The sequence below is a fragment of the Electrona antarctica genome (assembly GCF_951216825.1).
Source record: "Electrona antarctica genome assembly, chromosome: 2".
Taxonomy (NCBI): domain Eukaryota; kingdom Metazoa; phylum Chordata; class Actinopteri; order Myctophiformes; family Myctophidae; genus Electrona; species Electrona antarctica.
Window position 1 is genome coordinate 55,147,284 of NC_136807.1, and position 25,136 is coordinate 55,172,419.

Genomic DNA, 25,136 nt, shown 5'->3' on the forward strand with positions numbered 1-25,136 from the left:
CTGGGCGGCCATGACACAACACCCAACGAGCACAGAGAATTGCATGAAAGGTGTGAGCTCAGCCATAGGCCTCACTCACACCTTTCGATCTAGCATACAACATTGATGCATGCTTGTTGTATGAATGTTGTGAGTGTCATGGCCACCCCAATGCATTTCCAATGGAAGTCACATGGTTTGTAGTCCACATTTTGGACTACAAGCTGTTGTATGGCTTTCGGCTGTGTTTCGACTGCCCCCCTCCCCCTCATACAACACAAATGTTGTGTCAAACCATGTGACTCCCATTGGAAATGCATTGGGGCAAGATGTGTCACATCCTTTGTATACAACAAGCATACATCAGTCTGTTGCGAAGGTGTGAGTGAGGCCATAGACATCAAAGGGGGCTTCAGCCCCTTGCCCCTTTTATCCATCTGTAAAACAACTGCCCTCTCCAGACCACGAATGCAGCGTTTACTACATGGTGAAAGAAATGCAAAATGCCACTCCTTTCCTTTCCATGCCATGCCGGAAGGAAGGCAGCATTCAGGAGAATTGCTTTTTTTCCTCCGAGTGACCTGACCTGAACTTGAACGCAGTATCTTGCGTTGAACTAATTTGTTTAGAAATCCAATGTCGTTACACACCGCATCGCCACTAGCTAAAGAGTGCTGGGTTGCGCCACTGAAAATAGTCGATCTACAAGCTCTCAACTGCTATTTTTGCTAATCTTGTCCAAAAGTGTCCTCTTTTTACTACAGTATACTTAATTGGAAATGTTGTATCCACTTCAGCCCTGTAGGCCTTTTTGGTTATTTGAAAATACTAAAGCTCTCAATATGTCGTGTCGTGTGTTGTGACTGAGATTGTAGATCTGCTATTTTCAAAAGATCTTTTTATACATGTTAGGCCTATTGAAAACTCCTGAAATTGTTCTATTTTTGGTACATTTTGATGCCAATACTTAGTACTAGTACTTTTACTCAAGTACATTTTTTAATTGAGTGAGTATACTCCCCCCCCCCTCCCAGCACTGGCCAGCAGCAGTGTTGTTTTTGGCAGCAAATTTAGATTTTAGTTTTAGTTATAGTCTCTTGAGTCTAGTTTTAGTCGACTAAATATCATACGATTTTAGTCGACTAAATCTACAGTTGATTTAGTCGACTAACACAGTCATTACGACTTGATGCCGTGGTAATGACTGTTTTTAAACTTGCTGAAAATAGCAGATCTACAAGCTCACAACGTGTCGTGCTGCGAGTCTGCGACACGTTGTGAGCTTGTAGATCGGCTATTTTCAGCATGCAACCAAGTGTAAAATGACTTGTCTTTTACTTATACTGGATCTCTTGTCCACTAAAGTCCTTTCCTAACATTTTTGTCTAGTTTGTATTTGTTGACCAAATTGTCAGTATATATTTAGTCTCATAGTTTTAGTCATCATCTACCTTATAGTTTTCATTCAGTTTCCATGTCGTTTTCGTCACAGGCGCGGAGCCAGGAATTATTTATGAGTTAGGGTTAGTTCTTTAATACGAGCCTTAATTCGTCAGTGAAAAAAAGTTAGTCGACGAACATTTTTCGTCTTTAGTTTTAGTCGACGAAATCAACACTGCTGGCCAGCAGCAGGCAGGCAGCCTCGGTTTTAGTTTGTTATCATGACCGTTCTGGAACGTCCCCCCCCCCACATGTTATGCTGCCGGACCCAGCTGTTAACAGCATACAAGCATAGTGTGTGTGTCTATAATAAAGCAGCCTGCGCAGCGCAGCGGTCCCACTATAGAGTTCCAGTTCCTAGTCCAACTACTATGGAACGCAAACGGGATGACTGGCAGCAGCAGCGGACTAATAAACGACGAAGACAACATCAACAAGCCGAGGAGGAGGAAAGCAGCAGCCATCATGTCGGATGACACCAGCACCACAACAACAACAACAACAGCATACACCCTGGAGGAGCCCCACATGCGCGGGGAAGGAGACCGGCTCCGAACGTTCCTGGACCCCCTCGGGGGACCGTCCCCCCCGGCCGATCAGGCCACGGGGACGGGGACGGGGAGGAGGAGGTGGTCCCCGTGGCCTCCCTCGGCCCCCGTGGCCCCCGGGGACCTGGCCCGGGCCGGGTTCTTCTTCCTGGGCGAGGAGGACCAGGTGCAGTGCTTCTGCTGCGGCGGCGTGCTCCAATGCTGGGCGGCCGGGGACGACGCGGCGGCCGAGCACCGGAGGCACTTCCCCGGCTGCGGCTTCGTGCTCATGCTCGGGGGCCTGGGGGGTGGTGATGGTGGTGGGGACCCCGGGGGTGGTGGTGGTGGTGGTGGTGGTGGAGGAGCCGTCGGGAACGTTCCTCTGGTAGGACTTGTTGAGGAGGAGTCCTCCTCCTCCTCCTCTGACAGCAGTGACACGGACTCCGTGGACGGCCAGCTCCTCAGTCAGCTCCAGAGGCTGACCGTGGACGAGCAGGGAGCCCCGATGGGACAGGCCGTGTACCCCGAGATGGAGGCGCAGGACTCCCGCATGAGCACCTTCCACAGCTGGCCCCCCGGAGCGACCATCCGGCCCGACGACCTGGCCAGAGCGGGCTTCTTCTACACAGGTTGGTGACATGACAGACTGATTGAACACTAAATATTCTTATTTCACAAGGCACAAGCCTGCCTATGCGTACAAAAATCCGTATTGAGTTTAAAGTTTATCTTTGAATAGCAGTCCTTGCTCTCAATGGTTGATTGATTGATTGAAATATGTATTAACAGTTTGCAGAATTACAGTACATTTCAAGCACAAATTCAATACAAAGACTGTGAGTGGACGACCCAATAAAGCATTACACTTGTTTACAAGAGGGTCCACCTTGTTCAATTCATCAAAGTGGAATATGCTATACAGTAACAGAGTAGGCTATAGCCACTGGACAATTGTCCACTAAAAACACTAAATATTCTTATTTCACAAGCCTATGCTTGTATATAATTGAGTTTATCTTTGAATAGCAGTCCTTGTTGTCCAATCAATGGAATATAAGCTATATACACAGAGTAGCCACTGGACTGCTGGACAGAGGACACACGGGTCCCTCATTGTGAGCGACTTCACGTGCATGTTCATTGTTGTCCACTTAAAAAACACAAAATATTCTTATTTCACAAGCCTTTTAAAAAAAAAGACATATTATTTTATTTTAAATGATTTTTTTGAATAGTCCTTGGAATATTGGAATATTATTTAACCCATTTAGACCTGAGGACGTATGCCTTCTAAATCGTGCCAGTTAAGAACGCATGATTGTCTATGTTAGTGGTTCTCTAACATTTTCATGTCAAGGACCCACAAGATTATATGTAATTGGCTGCCGACCCCTCCATCTGAAAATATGTTGTTCCAGGGACCCCCTCTCCCCCCCAGAAGCAAAAATGTGAGTTAAAAAACGTTGGCTCTGAAAGAATATATCATATTCAAAGCTTTGCGCCACATTTTCCAAAAAATAGCAGACCTACAAGCTCGTAGCAAGCTCATGTCAATGAGCTTGTAGATCTGCTATTTTTTTCAATAGCTAAAGCATAACATAATGCTTAAATATAACACCAAAAGGGGGTTCCCGCCCAGAATGGTTTAAGCTATATACACACACACACACAGAGTAGCCACTGGACTGCTGGACACTATGCTGGTCCCTCATTGTGAGAGAGTTCCCGTGTGTGGGGGACAATTGTCCAGCTGAGTCATGCGGTTTGGGGGGACAGAAAAGCCTGGACAGGACCAGCTGGAAGGCTGCGTTTACATATAGATCTGACTGACCAGAAGCTGCCACACGTACCACCAACAGCCTTATATAGTTACACAAGCCACCGGGCGGTTTCACATGCAGGACACACACACACACACACACACACACACAGGACACAGAATTTGGGGGAAATGTTTTTTGTTTGTTTTTAGACCGTAGGACGATTCTACAAATTCCTTCTAAATCCTGACAGTTTTCTGAAAAACCTCATGTTTCTGTGTCAGTGGTTCTCAAACATTTTCATGTCAATGACCCCCGAAAATATATGTCCCCCCATCTGAAAATATGTTGTTCCAGTGACCTCCCAGAAGCAAAGATTTGAGTTAAAAATGTTCGCTCTGAAAGAATATATATTCAAGGATTTACGATTGTTCCAAAAATAGCAGATCTACAAGCTTGTATGAGCTTGTAGGTCTGCTATTTTTCAATAGCTAAAGTGTAACATAATCCTTAAAACACCAAAAGGGGTTCCCGTTCAGAATGGGTTAAGTGTCTATGGTAGAGAAATATCTAATCTATGACTAATCTATGACTATGACCACTTGGTCCCTAGCATCCGTCCTCTGGGGTGAACCGTCATGAAAATCCTGGAAATATTGGTTCGGAATTCATCAAGGGTCCTGGAATTTATCAAAGGTCCTGGGAAATGTATTTTTTTGTATAGGCTATGCATTGTTTTTGGCTATTGATTTAATTAAAAACATTTTCCAAAACATGTATAATATAATATTACACAAATTATGTAACATAGGTATTTTTTGTTGCGTGATTGCAGCCTAATGTGTACCGGAAGTGACAACAAAGAACAGATCTACAAGCTCACGACGTCCTGCAGCGTAATACTGTCTATATGCCCTAGGATAGGAGGTGTAGCGAAAAACACTTGGCACGGAATTTGGAATGGAATTATAGCATATTGTAATTCTACACTTTATTTTTGCTACACTGCCTGTGTTTAGAGACATTGCATATAGGAGTAAGAGACTCATTATTGCACTGAATGATTATAATAGGCCTGCGATCCTCAGGTTTTACACTGCAGGGCGGGGTCTGCCAATAAATGTGTTTGGTGATAGGAAGGTTTTCGTATTCTCTCCAAAAATGACAATCTTTGAACATAAGTATATGAATCAGGGATGCTCCGTCCGATCTGGTTTTTTTGGGACCGATCCCGATCACCGATTGCTTTTCTCATGATCGGCTGATACCGATACCGATCTTGTGCGTAAGAGGCAAATTTGAATATTTCCAAAATTATTATATCTCAAAACCCACATCAAAACCTGTGTTCCTGTGTGTGGGGAGGAAGGGGAGAATGTTTAGGCCCGCCACAAAGATGAAAAATGCTATTATACTATAATATCTGATTGACATTTATACCACTTAAATGGTGTACTGTAAATAAAAGATTGTTTTCTCCAGATAGGGTAAATTGTCGATTGTGGCCGATTATCGGGAGCATCTCTAATATGAATCCAACATGTTAGCAAAGATAAGTTGTAAACAAACAAACATTTAATTTACACACCACTGATGCTGTCAAACACATCTACTGTATGAAGCCATCAGACAGTGGCCTTGTGGTTAGAGTGTCCGCCCTGAAACTGGGAGGTCGGGGTTCGATCCCCGGCCGGGTCACACCAAAGACTGTAAAAATGGGACCCAATGCCTCCCTGTTTGGCACTCAGCATCAATGGGTTGGATTGGGGGTCAAATCAACTAATGATTCCCGAGCGCGGCGCACACTGCGGCTCACCGCTCGAAGAGATGGGTCAAATGCGGAGAACAAATTTCACTGCGGTAACGTCTGTGACTAATCGTACGACTTTGACTTTGACTTTGAAAGCCATCAGTATCACTCAAATGTCCACACACTATGCAGTCATTAATGAGAAAATCAGCAAGATATTGTGAGCTAGCGTTGACCCCCATTATTGTATCAGCTTAGACATGGTTTTACTGAGGTTACGTTTAGCAATAAGGTTAGGTTTAGACATGGTTTTACTGAGGTTACGTTTAGCAATAAGGTTAGGTTTAGACATGGTTTTACTGAGGTTACGTTTAGCAATAAGGTTAGGTTTAGACATAGTTTTACTGAGGTTACGTTTAGCAATAAGGTTAGGTTTAGACATAGTTTTACTGAGGTTACGTTTAGCAATAAGGTTAGGTTTAGACATAGTTTTACTGAGGTTACGTTTAGCAATAAGGTTAGGTTTAGACATAGTTTTACTGAGGTTACGTTTAGCAATAAGGTTAGGTTTAGACATAGTTTTACTGAGGTTACGTTTAGCAATAAGGTTAGGTTTAGACATAGTTTTACTGTGCATTTTCATGCAGGAAAGTGGCTTTTACTTTCCCTAGTCTCCACACGCATGAGCAAACGGACACAGGCAATTAACCAGGATAAGGCGCCGATACTGTGACGGAGCATATTTATTAGGCCTACTAACATTTATAATATTAATATTTATTAGGCCTAGTAACCGAAATCCGTTTTGATTAAAATCTTTATAATTTTTCCCCTCCTGTCCGAGGGGGGGGGGGGGGGGGGGGCTGTGCTGGGGTGGACCCTACTTCCCTCAGCCATGGGTTTAGACATAGTTGTACTGAGGTTACGTTTAGGAATAAGGTCAGGTTTAGACATAGTCTTACCGAGGTTAAGGTTTAGGAATGAGGTTCTTCCTGACTGTACCCCCATGTCTGGGAGCCCAATCTTCCGGTTCTCGCTGTGTGTGTCCTCAGGTCACGGCGACAACGTCAAGTGCTTCCACTGCGACGGAGGGCTGAGGAACTGGGAGCCCGGAGACGACCCGTGGCAGGAGCACGCCAAGTGGTTCCCACGGTACGACCCGACGCCGCTCGTCTCTGAACCACTGTTGTTTTTGGCAGCAAATTTTGATTTTATTTTGTTTTAGTCATTAGTCTCTTGAATGGTTTTCATTTAGTTTTAGTCACATCTTAGTCACCCGGAATGTTTTAGTGTTTAGTCTAGTTTTAGTCGATTAAATATCACGAGATTTTAGTCGACTGAATCTACAGTTGATGCAGTCGAACACAATGGGCTCCATTTTCGTCACCGCTAAACCCTTTATCCCTAAACTTCTTTGCCTTTTTTTACTATTTTGAAAAACATTTTTGAGCAGTTCAACTAGCCAATCTACATTGACACATTGTGAGCTTGTAGACTGGCCATTTTAACTATTCAAAAATGTTTTGCAAAATAGTAAAAAAGGCAAAGAAGTTTAGGGATAAGGGGTTTAGCGGTGATGAAAATGGAGCCCAATGTGTTTTGGCGGGCCTTGATGCCGTCGTAATGACTGATTTGTTTCACTTGCTGAAAAAATGTTCAGCATGCAACTAATTGTAAAATGATTTATACTGGATCTCTTTTCCACCAGTCCCTTCCTAACATTTCAGTCTAAGGTTTTTATTTGTTGACGACATTTTGTCAATATATATTGTCTTAGTTTTAGTCACCATAGCTTAGTTTCCATTTAGTTTTCGTCCGTGGAAAAAAGGTAGTCGACGAACATTTTTCGTCGTAGTTTCAGTCGACGAAATCAACACGTCTCTGAATGTGTGCAAAATGGAACCAAATGGAACTAGATAAAGTGCCCCTCGGGGAACACAAGTCTCCACCAGGCCAGGTCAGGTGATGTGTGGCCTCCTGGTGGCGCTATAATCTCCTGGTGGCGCTATAATAGACCAATGTGAAAAGGGTGGGAGGAGTAATATTTAAAAAAAAAAGTGTTTTACAAAAGTCGTGCATGCAACGTTTCACACAAGGTGGTCCTCAGACGAGCCCTCCATCATCGTCTCCATTTAACCCATTTAGGCCTGACGTCGAAATTTAAAAAAATGTCTTCTAAATCCTGACAGTTTTCTGAAATACCTCATGTTTCTGTATCAGTGATGTTCAATATTTCATGTCAAGGACCCCGACAATGACATGTAATTGGCCGCCGACCCACAGCTGAAAATATTCCAGGTTAACCCCCCAGAAGCAAAGATTTGACTTAAAAACGTTCGCTCTGACATTAAAATATATTCAAAGATTTGAGGCACATTTTAACGATGTTTCAAAAATAGCAGATCTACAGCTCATAGTGCGGCACTTATTTTTCAATAGCTAAAGTATAACCTAATGGGGTTCCGACCCTGAATGGGTTAAAACATAATCAATCTCTTAAGCCAATAAGGTGGTTGTATGCCAACAGACTTTCCCTTCCGCTTAAAATCAGCCGAATATGTATACACAATAAAAGTATGAATAGCAGACCGACAAGCTCCGAACGCTTCGTTCGCACCACATTTTGAGCTTGTAGATCTGCTCTTTTTGATGCTTTTGTTGTGTGACGTTCATTATAGAGCATTAATTTAGGAAAAAACAAAACAGGTAAAATATATGGAGATAATCGAGGTTTCTGCCCGGCCCTTTGTGAACGGTGTCTCTTGATGGTGGATTTAACTAACGTGTATTTCCTCATCAGATGGTAGATTTAACTAACGTGTATTTCCTCATCAGATGGTAGATTTAACTAACGTGTATTTCCTCATCAGATGGTAGATTTAACTAACGTGTATTTCCTCATCAGATGGTAGATTTAACTAACGTGTATTTCCTCGTCAGATGGTAGATTTAACTAACGTGTATTTCCTCATCAGATGGTGGATTTAACTAACGTGTATTTCCTCATCAGATGGTGGATTTAACTAACGTGTATTTCCTCATCAGATGGTAGATTTAACTAACGTGTATTTCCTCATCAGATGGTAGATTTAACTAACGTGTATTTCCTCATCAGATGGTAGATTTAACTAACGTGTATTTCCTCATCAGATGGTAGATTTAACTAACGTGTATTTCCTCATCAGATGGTGGATTTAACTAACGTGTATTTCCTCATCAGATGGTGGATTTAACTAACGTGTATTTCCTCATCAGATGTGACTTCCTGCTGCAGACCAGAGGACAGGAATATGTCAGCAACATCCAGGACTCCCACTTCCACCTGGGCCAGACCGTGGTAAGAAACATTAATATATCAACAATCCACTTCCACCTGGGCCAGACCGTGGTAAGAAACATTAATATATCAACAACCCACTTCCACCTGGGCCAGACCGTGGTAAGAAACATTAATATATCAACAACCCACTTCCACCTGGGCCAGACCGTGGTAAGAAACATTAACACAATCAGCGCCGGGATTTCTTTCAAAATAGAAGGTTGGGGTGCCGGGAAGATATGGCCGCTTTTACTCTGTAAGCCCCCCCCTTCCGTTCCGGACAAAAAACGTGAGACATATTTTCACTCACGTTCATATTTTGAACGAGAGGCATGTTGAAGTCAGAAATGAAGAGCTTATGGGGTAGTATATCCATCTGGTCAAAACCACGGAGAGCTCCCTAGCTGAGCCTTTCTTTGTGAACGGCAAACAGGGAAGTGAACGACAACGCGCATGCGCGAAAGAGCAAGGAGTATGATGCGGAAGGAGAAAAAGAAAATAAATCAGAATATTTTTCTCTCTTTGATATCAATGAAAATGTGCTAGGACGTGTGTACACTATAGAGTGTGCTGACCATATAAGGAGTTCCTCCATGTCCCCAGTGACCCCCTGGGGTAAAAAAAACCCCTAGTTTCGGTTTTGGTGGCGGGTGAGAAAGCCTTCATCCAATCAGGATGAGAGGGGCTTTCCTCCAATCATGATCGAGTGCAGGGGGGCGGGCCTTGGTGCACGTGCTGTTGGCCTGTTGCACTCCCCCCCCCCCATAGAGTATATAAAAAGATAGAGACTGAACTGGCGCGAAGCTCCGCCCCCCCAGCTATTCATGTCAGTGGAAGTTGCTCAGTGGCGTTTTGAAGCACCCGGAAGACTGCCGGAAGTACCGTCTCAGAAAGTCTACTTCCGCATTTGACCACCACATTTTGGTGGTCAAATGCGGAAGTGCAACCGAGCGTTCAATGTTAAAGCCCAGCTGCACGGGGTTTCCCGGTCATGAATCCACGGGTCCGCCTGTAGTCCCTCCTCCTACCACTAGGGCCCAGAGCTTCAACGTTGAATAGCCTCACTGGCCCCTTGCCCCCCCCCCCCCCCCCCCCCCCCCACTGTAGTGCGTGCATGTGCACATCTTGTTACCGGGGCGGACCGGGTTTGTTTTTTTCCAAATCACTCAAATCAGTGAATGCTCCTTTAATGTGTCAAACAATATGTTGAATCGATTGTGATCTATTCTTTCGTGACGCAAACTGACTTCTGTTCTGTGTTTGGTTGGTCCTCCAGGGTGGAATGCAGACTCCCATCGGTCGAGACATAGGCTCTGGAAACGGTACGTCACTGTGGTGTGGTGTGGCGTGTGCTGGTTGGTTATTTATTTGGGCAAGACGAGCAGACTTTAAAGGTTCTACGTTTCTCAACTATGAATAGAACAGGCCAAGTAGGGGCACGGTGGCACAGTTGGTAGTGCTGTCGCCTCACAGCTAGAAGGTCCTGGGTTCGATTCCCCGCTCGGGACGCGGTGGGCGCTGGCGGCGTGTCCTCTCCTCCGCGTCATCAGTGCCCATACCCGGTTGGCGAAAGGGCCTTTCTGTGTGGAGTTTGCATGTTCTCCCCGTGTCCCCTAGGGTAGGTACCCTCACAAAAACATGGCAGTAATCCTGGTCTCTAAACCGCCTCCCCCTGGCCAGCCGGGGCGCCTGATGGAGGGGAAAGGAACTGGTTGGAATAACATGTTCCTGCAACTTGGACACTCATGCATGAAGGAAGCATGAGTTCAAGTCCGTTGCTCTCCCCAGGTTGGCGGAGGGTGTGTAGAGCCCAGGATCACATTAGATAATTGACACGGGGGTGAAAAATAGATTACAAAATTGTGTGATAAAAAGTATATAAAAAAAAAAAAGAACAGGCCAAGTAGCTTCTTGTTTGTTTATTAGACATGTACGTCACCATTTACAGTGTACATGTATGCTAATTCCCATGCTGTGAGAACACTTTCTCACAGTGCAAAGCAAAAGCTCAAAATCTTTGAGTTTAAAATAAAAGAAAGACATGGATGGATGACGAACCTGCTGTGTGTGTGCGTGCATGTGTGTGTGTGTGTGTGTGTGCGATGGCATCAACATGGGAACAGTCCTTCCCCCCCACCTCTTTTTTCCCTCACTGTATGTTTCTTTTCCCTTTTTACCTCCATTATGATGAATTCCTGTTCTGTTCATTGTCTATATAGAAGTGTCTATTTGTACGTCTCTAAATGTTTTTGATGAATTGAACATGGTGGACCCATATTGGAAACAAGTGTAATGCTTAATTGGGTCGTCCACTCACAGTTAACAGCCTTTGTATTGAGTTTGTGCTTGAAATGTACTGTAATTCTGCAAACTGTTAATAAATATTTCAATCAATCAATCAAAAAGACCCTGGGGTTGAGGCATGGATTTTAGGGATCATATTTAATACGATGCCTTTCGGCCAGACGTGGGATCAGAACAACACTAAATAGAAACAGGTTCCCCCGCCTTCTGAGCAGTGTTGTTTTTGTCGACTAAAACGAAGACGAAAAATGTCCGTCGACTACCTTTTTTCACTGACGGAAACTAAATGAAAACTAATGACTAAATGACTAAAACTAAGACTAAATATACTGACAATTACGTCAACAGATCAAAACTAGACTAAAATGTTGGGACTAGTGGACCAGAGATCCAGTGTAAGTCATACACTTGGCTGAAAAAATAGCAGATCTACAAGCTCACAACGCGTCGCACTGCGGCGCGTTGTGAGCTTGTAGATCTGCCATTTTCAGCAAGTGTAAAATCAGTCATTACGACGGCATCAAGGCCCGCCAAAATACATTTTAGTCGACTAAATCAACTGTAGATTTAGTCAACTAAAATCTTATGACATGTGTCACATAGTCTGGATTTTCGGTGGTGAGGTGACCACCGAACTACAACATGACGTCACGAGCCGCGGTGAAGAGCAAACCACCGCCACCGCCCCAGCCCTTCTCTCTGTTTTTACTCACCACCGCTCAACGTTATTTCAGCTCCGGTGGTCACCTCACCACCGGAGCGGTGGTCACCTCACCACCGGAGCGGTGGTCACCTCACCACCGAAAACCCAGACTATGAATGAAACTAGACTAACACTATAACATTCCAGGTGACTAAAATGTGACTGAAACTAAATGAAAACCATTCAAGTGACTATGACTAAAAGTAAAATCTAAATTTGCTGCCAAAATCAAACATGGCCGTTTGTCAGACTGCTGCCGTATTTTAGGAGGGATGTGCGTGTGTGGGGAAAACAAACGAGCAGAAATTAAATGACTCTTATGTAGCATTCAGAGGTAGCGGAATACGTTTCTGGCTGGAGAGACTGTTGTCTGTCTGGACCTGTTTTTGTTCCCCACAAAATCAATTAGTCCAGGGGTTCTCAACGTTTTTGGCCGGGGACCCCCGGAAATGCTTTGGCAATGTCTCGGGACCCCCGCCCCGCCCCCTCCCGACCCCCAATATAAATTGACTGCTACAATAACCTTAAACCATTTTGGGCGGGAACCCCTTTTGGTGTTTTAAGCATTGTTATAATTTAGCTATTGAAAAATAGCAGATCTACAAGCTCATAGCGCGCCACCGAGTGGCGCGCTATGAGCTTGTAGGTCTGCTATTTTTGAAAAATCGTGAAAATACATTTTTAAAAAAAATCTTTTTTTTTTTTTTTTTTTTTTGAAAATAATTTGGGGACCCCCTAAATAATTTGGCGACCCCCCGAGGGGTCGCGACCCACGGGTTGAGAACCCCTGAATTAGTCTACCGGAATTGTTCCCAGAAATGGTGATTAGTATAAACTTTTATGATTAGATAGAAATGCTATCTATAGGCATAATGGATGAAATTCAGCGTGGTTGCTAAAAGTTGCATGTTGAGCAATTTGAGTAATTAGCATAATATGTGACCATACCATTATTGTATAAGACAACAAAAAATCTAAATTTCATCATATGTCATATCAGCATATGACATGTCAAACTAGGGGGTTTTCATCATTCTGAATCCATTCCAAGCATTAGTTTTGCACAAAAAACACTCCTTGGGTTAAAAACGGTGGCTATGGCCGGACGGATCGACATATGGAATGTCAGCTCCATATATGGAGATCTAAGGGTTTGAGGGGTTTGAGGTCAGATGTCGAGTTCTTGGCTGGCTCCATATATGCAGATCTATAGATGATGATCCAGTCTTCTCCATGTATGGTTATCCAGGTTTTGATGAGGGCAGTGTCGCGATCTTCATATATGGAGACGGCCATATATGGTGGTGGCGTGATGGAGTCATTGGACGGAGTCTCTGACAGGTTTTGCAGGTTTTCATAGTAATCTGCGACTATGGTTGGCAATAAACCCAGGCTACTAGTTTGTGTGCGTCCTCCTGTCCTGTCCGGTCCCAGACGTGGTGGCCTCGGGGCTGGGGGGCTTTTAGTTCTCGTTATCCATCCATCCATCCATCCATCTTCAACCGCTTATCCGTAGTCGGGTCGCGGGGGCAACAGCTCCACCAGAGTGCTCCAGACTTCCCTCTCCAGAGCAACATTAGTGACTTCCTCCTGGGGGATTCCGAGGCCAGTGAGTCGATGTGTTTCCTCCAACTGCGCCTTGGTCTGCCCCGGGGTCTCCTCCCAGTGGGACGTGCGTCGCGGACCTCCCTAGGGAGGCGCCCGAGAGGCATCCTAACCAGATGCCCGAACCACCTCAGCTGGCTCCTTTCCAGGCGAAGGAGCAGCGGTTCTACTCCGAGTCTCTCTCGTGTGACTGAACTTCTCACCCTATCTCTAAGGGAGATGCCAGCCACCCGTCGAAGAAAACTCATTTCGGCCGCTTGTATTCGCAACCTTATTCTTTCGGCCATGACCCACACTTCATGACCATAGGTGAGAGTAGGAACGAAGATTGCTCGGTAGACGGAGAGCTTTGCCTTCTGGCTCAACTCTCTTTTCGTCACAACAGTGCGGTACAGCGACTGCAATGTAGTTTATAAATATTAGACCTGTACGTGCCTGTCGGCCACCGGCCTACTTGGGAACGATGCAACTTGGGAACCTAATAGTATCCGTTGTCATAGCACCCGTTTTAACTATCTGTCGGTGTCCCACATGGATATCTCTCTATGTGCATGTGGTTGAAGAGTGCAAACTGACTGTGAAAAGTGGTTAAGTAATCGATTGGCAGGTGTGGGGTTGCCGTGGCAATCAATTGGCTGAGGCAGAGGCTGGAAATTGCACAGGTGAGAGGAATTGGCCTCATTAGGCCCACTGGCAGAGCCAGAGGCTGGAAATTGCACAGGTGGCAGAGCCTGACCAGAGCCTTTTGTGGTGGTTCTGGAGAACCGTGGGTCCGACCGACTGGATACCGGGCACTGCACTCCCTGTGGGAGTGTGGAACACGTGTGTCGAATTTGAAGTCGGTGGGGCGAACGGTTCTCGAGTTACGTGCATTACAACCGTACACACACACACACACACACACACACACAAACAGACAGACAGACAGAGCCGTGGCACATTTATAGTAGGATAACAAGTAAGACACGTGAACGCGGGAAGCGAACGCAGCTGTTGTGGCAGTCTGACACACACACACACACATACACACACACAGACCTTCTTTTCTCTCTTTAAGTCTTCTTTTTTTAAGTTATTTATTATTATTTTCTTTTTCTTTTTTTACTGTGTGCGTGCGTGTGTGCGTGCGTGCGTGCGTGCGTGCGTGCGTGTGTGTGTGTGTGATACAGCTGCGCCCTCTGGTGGCGGGCGGGTGGTGTTACAGCGTGACAGACAAGCCTGCAGGCAGGCTTCCATAGTAATCGCTCAGTGCGTTCGCAATAATAACCTAATAATAACCTTCTCCTCCTGTTGTTCCCCAGACGTGGTGGGCTCGGGGCTGGGGGCCGGCTCGGCCATGCTGTCCCCCGTGGTGCAGTCCGTGGTCCGCATGGGCTTCGAGGCGGCCACGGTGGAGAGCCTGGTCCGGACCAAGTACCTGCTGACCGGGCGGCACTACACCAACGTGTCCGACCTGGTGACCGACGTCCTGCAGGCCGAGGAGGAGGACCGGCAGCAGCAGCAACGGGACAGGACCACCAGCACCACCACCCTGACCCAGAACAGAGGTACTGTTAAACCCATTTTGACCTGACATCAGATTCAAAAAATTTCTTCTACATCCTGACAGTTTTCTGAAAAAGCTATGTTTCTATGTCAGTCGTTCTTCGATTTTTCAAAAATAGCAGACCTACAAGCTCGTAGAGCGCCACTTGGTGGCGCGCTATGAGCTTGTAGATCTGCTATTTTTCAATAGCTAAATTATAACATAATGTTTAAAACACCAAAAGGGGTTCCCGCCCAAAATGGGTTAACCCATTTAGACCTGAGGACGATTATACAAAATGCCTGACAGTTTTCTGAAAAACCCTATGTTTCTATGATCAAACATTTTCATGTCAAGGACCCCCAACACATATATGTAATTGGCCACCGACCCCCCATTTGACAATATGTTGTTCAGAGCCCCCAGAGCCCCCCCCCCCCAGAAGCAAAGATTTGAGTTAAAAACATTTGCTCTGAAAGAATATATATTCAAAGATTTTCAACACATTTTCACAATTTTTCAAAAATAGCAGATCTACAAGCTCGTAGCGCTACGAGCTTGTAGATTTAAGCAATAAGCCACGAGAGGTCTCAGGTTATCGGGTATTTTACAATGGCTGGGAGGTGTTTTTTTTTCATTTAATATTTATTTAATTAATTTCAGTTCAGTTCAGTTATGGTTTTACATGATTACCGGTATATTCATTTTACATATTCCATAAAAGAAAAGAAAAGGTGCAGGAAGAAGATAAATCGTATTGATACCTGCCCCTATCTATCATTTTAAAAAAAAACATCTAATTGATGCTGCTTACCAACCATTCATTTTACATCACCACGATTACATCAAATAAAAAGGAGAGAAAACAAACAAAGACAAAAAAGAACATAGAGCTCAACAAGAGAACAAAACAAAGCCGAGAGAACGAAAGAAAAATTAAATCTTCTAATTCATAATTTATCATTCTTTCACATATGATCCAAGCCGCTTCTGACAGGGGGGAGTTTCGCCGGTGGGACGTAGCCAGTTCCTCCCATAGAGTATTAAAAGGATAGAGACTGATCTGGCGCGAAGCTCCGCCCCCCCAGCTATTCATGTCAGTGGAAGTTGCTCAGTGGCGTTTTGAAGCACCCGGAAGAGCCTTCTACTTCCGCCTTTTTTCGATTTGGGCACCAAAATTTGGTGCCCAAAATGCGGAAGTGCAAACGCGCTCAATGTTAAAGCCCAGCTGCACGGGGTTTCCCAATCATACTTCCACTTTTGGCAATTTGCCATTGACAGCCCATACCTCCAAACAGAAAAGTCCTATCTGATTGTATTAAACAACTTTAAACTCACCAACATTGCAGCTGTACGAAAAGCTTGAATTATCCTCTTTCTATATCTGTAAAGTGTTTGTTTCATAAAAATCCACCGTAGACATGTAACGGTGTTGTTTTTGGCAGCAAATTTAGATTTTAGTTTTAGTCAGTTTTTAGTCACCTGGAATGTTTTAGTTAGTCTAGTTTTAGTCGACTAAATATCATGAGATTTTAGTCGACTAATCGAATCGAATCTACAGTTATTTTGGCGGTACTTGATGCCGTCATAATGGCTGTTTTTACATTTTCTGAAAATAGCCGATCTACAAGCTCACAACGCGTCGCAGCTTGTAGATCTCAACGCGTCGCAGCTTGTAGATCGGCTATTTTCAGCACGCAACCAAGTGTAAAATGACTTATAGCTGGATCTCTTGTCCACTAGTCCCTTCCTAGCATTTTAGCTTGACGAAATTGTCAATATATTTAGTCATAGTTTTAGTCATCATAGCTTAGCTTTCATTTAGTTTCCATGTCGTTTTCGTCAGTGAAAAAAGGTAGTCGATGAACATTTTTCGTCTTAGTTTCAGTCGACGAAATCAACACTGTCATGTAATGAGCTATTTTCTGTCCTTGCAGGTGATTATTTTCCCAAGTGTCAGAGTTTGGAAGTGCTCGTTGGATATCACTCAACGGCCCGTGCGTACCACCTGTTTTGAATTAGCACATAATTGCAGGAGGCAGCATGGACGTTGCTTTACTGAAAGCGAGCGCTTCCGAACGTGCACCCATAGACATCAAAGGGGGCTTCAGCCCCTGCCCTTTAACCCGTCTGTAAAACAACTGCCCTTAATTTCCAGACCTTAGAGCAGGGGTTCTCAACGTTTTTGGCCGGGGACCCCCGAAAATGCTTTGGCAACGTCTCGGGACCCCTGCCCCGCCCCCTCCCGACCCCCAATATAAATTGACTGCTACAATAACCTTAAACCATTTTGGGCGGGAACCCCTTTTGGTGTTTTAAGCATTGTTATAATTTAGCTATTTAAAAATAGCAGATCTACAAGCTCGTAGCGCGCCACCGAGTGGCGAGCTTGTAGGTCTGCTATTTTTGAAAAAAAGTGAAAATAAAATTTAAAAATAATTTTTTTTTTTTTTTTTTAAATAATTTGGGGACCCCCTAAAATAATTTGGCGACCCCCCGAGGGGTCGCGACCCACGGGTTGAGAACCCCTGCCTTAGAGTATATATTAATAGAGACGGCACCCGGAGGAAAACCTGAGGCGAAATGGACATAGTGGCCGAATTTGGTATTGCCGCGCTGGCCCAAATTCATGAACGCGCTGGTCCGTTGGCTATCATTGCGCACGTTCATGATGACACGTGAACGCTGTTTCATACGTGAACGCGTGCAATGATAGTCAACGGCACAGCGCGTTCATGTGTTTGGGCCCAATCCATCCCAGAATGCACTCTGTTCCTACCCAGAAGGAGGAGTGAAATCGCCTCATGCGCTTTTGAGCAACTTAATGCAAGTGGATGGGAGGAGAAATCCGGTGCTGTCTCTATTCATATATACTCTTAAGTTCCAGACCATGAATGCAGCTACTTACTAATGGTGGAAGAAATTCCAAATGGCCATACCCGAGAATTGATTTATTCGGAACTCTCCTGATATTGAACGCGGCATTTTGCATTGAAAGAATTTGTTTAGAAATCAATGTCATCACCGCATCTCCATTAGCCAACGAGTCCCGCCCGGAAAATATCCGATCTACAAGCTCTCAACGCGTCGCAGCGCGACGCGTTGAGAGCTTGTAGATCGGCTATTTTCTTCCAAATTTTTCTTCCAGCCCCTGCCTCTGTAACACTCTCTGCACGTCCCAGCCTCCCAGGGTGTGCATATGGTCAAAAACCCAATATTTTGAAAGTGAAATATGTCAAATATCCCAAGTCTTGTGTTATTGATGTGGTGCTGGTGTGCCGATCCCCTCAGAGTCCGATGTGAGACAGGGTCCCAGCGCTGGAAGTGTGAGGAGCCAGATGCCTGTCCGAGAGAAAGGTTGGTATACCACAAAAACACACTTTATATATCTAGACCCACTATTGTCACCAAAAGTCTTGCGTTATACCAGACTGTTTGTTGCCTCTCGCAAGTTTCAAATGCTTCCATCTTGCAGTCTGGAGCAACGGAAGAGCTGTCATGAGTAAACAAATCACACCCGTGTGAACTGAGTGGTGCAAATCCCCCCCCCTCTCTGTCTCTCTCTCTCTCTCTCATTAGCAGGCAACATGCAGCACTATCTCTCTATCTCCGTTTCTGGCACAACAGCGCCACTTTTGGTACTCATTGGTACTGGTCACAAACACACAAACATGCATAGTTGAACACGGACATTGCTGTTCGTTGGAGTGGTTGCACCACTCAAAAATATAATAAAGCGGAAGTGGGGCCTCCTCACCACTTCCGTTTCGTCTTTACAGTCGCGCAAATTTATCCTGTAATGTAAATTTAAAAAATCATCTAAGCATATATAGCTTGCTGCTTAGCAGAAAAGGAAATTAAAACATAAAATGTAAAGATATTTTAAAATAAATAGGAAATTGGAGATTACTTACTTGGATTTAGTTCCAGACTCTATATAGCATTCAGGAGGTGTAGTTCCAGACTATATAGCATTCAGGAGGTGTAGTTCCAGACTATATAGCATTCAGGAGGTGTAGTTCCAGACTTTATATAGCATTCAGGAGGTGTAGTTCCAGACTCTATATAGCATTCAGGAGGTGTAGTTCCAGACTCTATATAGCATTCAGGAGTTGTAGTTCCAGACTCTATATAGCATTCAGGAGTTGTAGTTCCAGACTATATATAGCATTCAGGAGGTGTAGTTCCAGACTATATATAGCATTCAGGAGGTGTAGTTCCAGACTCTATATAGCATTCAGGAGTTGTAGTTCCAGACTCTATATAGCATTCAGGAGGTGTAGTTCCAGACTATATAGCATTCGATCCATAGAGTAGACCAACTATTTGATTTCAAACATTGAAGAGTGCACAGCACCATCTGCTGGTCAGAGTTAGGTTAGTTCCACATGGATTCAAGTTCGGAGTCGCCCACGACTGATTTCACTGTCATTGGGATTCTACAGAAGTATTTCACAGAATCATGTTGTGCATCAAAAAATAGCAGATCTACAAGCTCACAACACACCTGTAACCAGTGTTGTTTTTGGCAGCAAATTTTGATTTTAGTTTTAGTGATAGATAGTCTTTTGAATAGTTTTCATTTAGTTTTAGTCACCTGGAATGTTTTAGTCGACTAAATCTACAGTTGATTTTGTCAACTAAAATGTATTTTGGCGGGCCTTGATGCCGTCGTAATGACTGTTTTTACACTTGCTGAAAATAGCAGATCTACAAGCTCACAATGTGTCGTGTGAGCTTGTAGATCTATTTTCACCATGCAACCAAGTGTAAAATGATTTATACTGGATCTCTTGTCCACTAGTCCCTTCCTAACATTTTAGTCTAGTTTTTATTTGTTGACAAAATTGTCAGTATATTTAGTCTTAGTTTTAGTCATCATAGCTTAGTTTTAATTTAGTTTCCATTTAGTTTCCATTTCGTCAGTGGAAAAAGGTAGTCGACGAACATTTTTCGTCTCAGTTTTAGTCGACGAAATCAACACACCTGTAACGTGCTCATAGATAGGCTATTCTCGGTATATATGAAAAAGTGTTCAAACTATAGCCAATAGAATAGATTAGATTAAAGATATTTCATGAAAGCAAAGGCAGATGTCAACCTGCGGTCTCTTCAACTGGAATGCAGAACATATGGGTTTAGAAGAACATCAACAAAACATCATTCATAAAACAGCTTAGGGAACTGTGCTAGCGTGGGTCGGTGGGTATAGGCTCCTTTCCCTCGGTTTCACGGATCACAGATTGGGACAAACGTTTTCAGTCATGAGATTTAATCTTCCCGGTGGGGACTCCTCACTGGCAGGTCATTTTGTATTTTAATATGTAAATGTGTGGAAAATCTGCAAAAAAAACCGCTTACCAATAGCTTTCTTCACAGATGTGTTCATAAAGGTGTCTACTATCACATTATACATTTGTTCCAGCCCAACTCCCTTGGGAAACGTTGTGACAGCTGCTGAAAGATGGGGTACCATTATCAACCAATATAAGGCAAAAACTTCCAAATTTCATTATACTTTAAGTAGCATGTGATGTGTCAAACTAGGGGGGTTTCATGATTCTGAATCCATTGCAAGCATTAGTTTTGCACAAAAAACACTCATTTGCCTAAAAATGCCCATAGCCGTCATCACAAATGCGATGAGGTCAGCACATTTGGGCACATTAGGGCAAGTGGCTATTGCCTAATTTAGCCCAAGGAGTATGTTCGTGTAAAACTAATGCTTGGAATGGATTCAGCATCATGAAAAACCCCTAGTTTGACATGTCACATGCTACTTAAAGTATAATGACATTTTGGGAATTTGTGCCTTATATTGGTTGTTAATGGTACCCCAGATTTCAGCAGCTGTCACAAAGTTTCCCAAGGGAGTTGGGTTGGAACAAATGTATATGTTATAGTAGACACCTTCATGAACACATCTGTGAAGAATGGTGGTAAGCATTTTTATTTTGCAGATTTGCCACACATTTAGCTAATGTTCTCTAACTAATGTGGTAGTAGTCAGTTTGTGAAATTAGCAGAAGATTTTATGAAAAAGTTTCATAAACCTGGCACAGCTAAATGACTTATGTATGAAATATTTACAAGGACTAAAAACTAAGGACATTCTCAGTGATTTTAGTTAATTTTAGTTAGTGTCGTTTTAAATGCAAAACAGTTTCAGTTAGTTTTGCGGAGCCTCTCGTTTTCAGTGAACTCAAATGTTTTGTCAATTCTAGTTTTTGTTATTTCATTATTATATTTAATTTAATTTAAAGGTATATTCAGTGATTTCACTTAATTCAAATATCACTTATTTTTTCTTATGTTTTGGATAATCCTCCCTACTATAAAGTGTGCTGACCATATAAAGAGTTTGTCCCTATCCCCAGTGAGCCCCTGGGGTCAAAAACACTAGTTTCGGTTTGGGCTTTGGGTGGCAAAGCTTTCATCCAATCAGGATGAGAGGGGCCTTCCTCCAATCATGATCGAGTGGGGCGGGCCTTGGTGCACGTGCTGTTGGTCTGTTGTACTTCCCCACTGTAGATCGTGTGCATGTGCACATCTTGTTACCGGGGCGGACCGGGGGTTTTTCCAAATCACCCAAATCACTGAATGCTCCTTTAATTGTATTTCATTCCCTCCAGTGGTGGGCGACCCCAGCCCAGAGGAGCTCCTGCGCCAGCTGCAGGAGGAGAGGACGTGCAAGGTGTGCATGGACAAGCTGGTGAGCATGGTGTTCATCCCCTGTGGTCACCTGGTGGTGTGTGGAGACTGCGCCGCCAGCCTGCGCCACTGTCCCATCTGCAGGGCGGTCATCAGGGGCAGCGTCCGCGCCTTCATGTCCTAACCCGTTTAGGCCTGTCGTCGACATTTTTTAAAAAAAAAACAATTTTCTGAAAAACCTCCATCAGTGGTTCTCAATATTTCATGTCAAGGACCCCCAAAGATTATATGTAATAGGGCTGCCGACCCCCCCATCTGAAAATATGTTGTTCCAGGGACCTCCCCAGAAGCAAAGATTTGAGTTAAAAACGTTCGCTCTGAAAGAATATAGGCTATATTCAAAGATTTGCACCACATTTTCATGATTTTTCGGAAATAGCAGACTTCTGCTTACGATGTCACCGCCCAGCACGCTCGGAAAACTGAGCGCATTCCCTGAACACACCCCAAACGAATAACACTGCCACACCGACACAGTTTAGGATCATTTTGGGCGATTTGAACTATTCCGTTTTTCTCAGCCCCAGAACAATAAACACGGGTGATTTTCACCCGGGCAATTATATTGTTGTAATTGTCATAATGTTGCTGATGTCTGAGGTGGGCGGGTCTTTCAGTACCTTCATGATGCTCAGTGACATCATAATGATGTCTGAGGTGGGCGGGTCTTTCAGTACCTTCATGATGCTCAGTGACATCATAATGATGTCTGAGGTGGGCGGGTCTTTCAGTACCTTCATGATGCTCAGTGACATCATAATGATGTCTGAGGTGGGCGGGTCTTAGTACCTTCATGATGCTCAGTGACATCATAATGATGTCTGAGGTGGGCGGGTCTTAGTACCTTCATGATGCTCAGTGACATCATAATGATGTCTGAGGTGGGCGGGTCTTAGTACCTTCATGATGCTCAGTGACATCATAATGATGTCTGAGGTGGGCGGGTCTTAGTACCTTCATGATGCTCAGTGACATCATAATGATGTCTGAGGTGGGCGGGTCTTAGTACCTTCATGATGCTCAGTGACATCATAATGATGTCTGAGGTGGGCGGGTCTTTCAGTACCTTCATGATGCTCAGTGACATCATAATGATGTCTGAGGTGGGCGGGTCTTTCAGTACCTTCATGATGCTCAGTGACATCATAATGATGTCTGAGGTGGGCGGGTCTTTCAGTACCTTCATGATGCTCAGTGACATCATAATGATGTCTGAGGTGGGCGGGTCTTTCAGTACCTTCATGATGCTCAGTGACATCATAATGATGTCTGAGGTGGGCGGGTCTTTCAGTACCTTCATGATGCTCAGTGACATCATAATGATGTCTGAGGTGGGCGGGTCTTTCAGTACCTTCATGATGCTCAGTGACATCATAATGATGTCTGAGGTGGGCGGGTCTTTCAGTACCTTCATGATGCTCAGTGACATCATAATGATGTCTCAGGTGGGCGGGTCTTTCAGTACCTTCATGATGCTCAGTGACATCATAATGATGTCTGAGGTGGGCGGGTCTTTCAGTACCTTCATGATGCTCAGTGACATCATAATGATGTCTGAGGTGGGCGGGTCTTTCAGTACCTTCATGATGCTCAGTGACATCATAATGATGTCTGAGGTGGGCGGGTCTTTCAGTACCTTCATGATGCTCAGTGACATCATAATGATGTCTCAGGTGGGCGGGTCTTTCAGTACCTTCATGATGCTCAGTGACATCATAATGATGTCTCAGGTGGGCGGGTCTTTCAGTACCTTCATGATGCTCAGTGACATCATAATGATGTCTGAGGTGGGCGGGTCTTTCAGTACCTTCATGATGCTCAGTGACATCATAATGATGTCTGAGGTGGGCGGGTCTTTCAGTACCTTCATGATGCTCAGTGACATCATAATGATGTCTGAGGTGGGCGGGTCTTTCAGTACCTCCATGATGCTCAGTGACATCATAATGATGTCTGAGGTGGGCGGGTCTTTCAGTACCTTCATGATGCTCAGTGACATCATAATGATGTCTGAGGTGGGCGGGTCTTTCAGTACCTTCATGATGCTCAGTGACATCATAATGATGTATGAGGTGGGCGGGCCTTTCAGTACCTTCATGATGCTCAGTGACATTTTTTTCCCCCTGCCCACATCCCTCTATTTGAGGGGTCGCTAGCCCCTCCTATAAACAGGTTTAATGTTTGTTTTTAGTTCAATGTTGGTTTTAAAAACGCCATTGACAATGAAGGGAAAATTTACGTCATATTATCCCCCATTACGTCATATTGTCTCTTTATCGTTAATGGCGTTTAATGTTTGTGTTGGCACCGTTTGTTTCACATCACCATTACATCGCCTAATCAACATGAGTTAGACTTTAATATATTAGCGCCCCTCACTTCACACAGGTGTGATTTCTTTCCCCTCCTACAGGCAGGTATTCGGGCGAATGTCGCCCGTGTTTAGTGATAGTGTGATAGTGAAAAATCTCATACACCCACAATTTTATTCTATTTTATTTTGTCTCTTCACTGAACCATTCTCACATGGAATGAGTGGACCAAAGGAGAAGTTCTCAGCTCCATAATTTTTTGTTTGTTTGTAGTAATATCTTTAATCCATTTTGACCCGAGATCAGATTCTAAAAATGTCTTCTACATCCTGACAGTTTTCTGAAAAAGCTATGTTTCTATGTCGTTCTTCGACATACAAGCTCAGTGGCGCGCTACGAGCTTGTAGATCAGCTATTTTTTTCCCGCCCAAAATGGGTTAAAATAATACACACATTTTTCACAGATTTCGCCCCCATCTATTTTTCCAAGTTGCCATGCATTGCTGTACTTCAATATGTTTTTGATAAATGAGTGACAGTGTGTACATTTTTGCTTTCGACACTGAGCAGCATTGTTTTTTTACAGTGTGCTTTACGTTTTCATCGTTTGATTTGCCCTATAGTAGCGATTATCTATTGTATTGTATTTTTTTAAAGAAAGAAGATGAATTGAAAACGCTGGCTTTGTTTTGTGATTGCTGAGATTATACTTAAGGAGTTTATACTGTATATACTGTACAATCTTTCTATATAATAAACACATTATTAGTGCGAACTGTGTTTGCCTGGCTATTATTTCCAAGTCTGAGAGAGATGACTGTTTTTTTATTCCCTTTTTCACTTTAACTATGTGATGATTTCCTTTTTTCTTTTCATATAGAAGTGTATATCTGTACGTCCTTAAATGTTTTGATGAATTGAAAATGGAGGACCCTGATGTAAACACGTCTTAGTGCAATCTTTCTGGTTTAATCCTCATAGCAGTTTTTGTATTGTATTGTATTGTAATTGTATTGTATTTTGTTGAAATGTACCCATTCTACCAGGGACGTGCAGAGAGTGTCAGAGGGACGGGCTGAAATCCCGTAAGAGGGCACTTTAGGACAAAAATAGCGAAAATAGCAGATCTACAAGCTCACAACACGCCGCGCTGCGACGCGTTGAGAGCTTGTGGATCAGCTATTTTCGGGGGCGCAACCCT

The 25,136-nt window shown here is 43.9% G+C and overlaps 1 protein-coding gene across 1 annotated transcript; it reads left to right on the forward strand.

Annotated features, from left to right (window-relative positions):
- Nucleotides 1-1,806: 1,806 nt before the first annotated feature.
- On the forward strand, nt 1,807-21,967 carry birc7 (baculoviral IAP repeat containing 7; the record flags this gene model as incomplete). Its single annotated transcript, XM_079516728.1, has 8 exons — nt 1,807-2,266; nt 2,336-2,575; nt 6,509-6,608; nt 8,712-8,793; nt 10,052-10,097; nt 14,689-14,934; nt 18,204-18,269; nt 21,545-21,967. 8 exons carry the CDS (start codon nt 1,807-1,809, stop codon nt 21,745-21,747), a joined length of 1,443 nt encoding a protein of 480 aa, XP_079372854.1. The 3' UTR covers nt 21,748-21,967.
- Nucleotides 21,968-25,136: the final 3,169 nt, after the last annotated feature.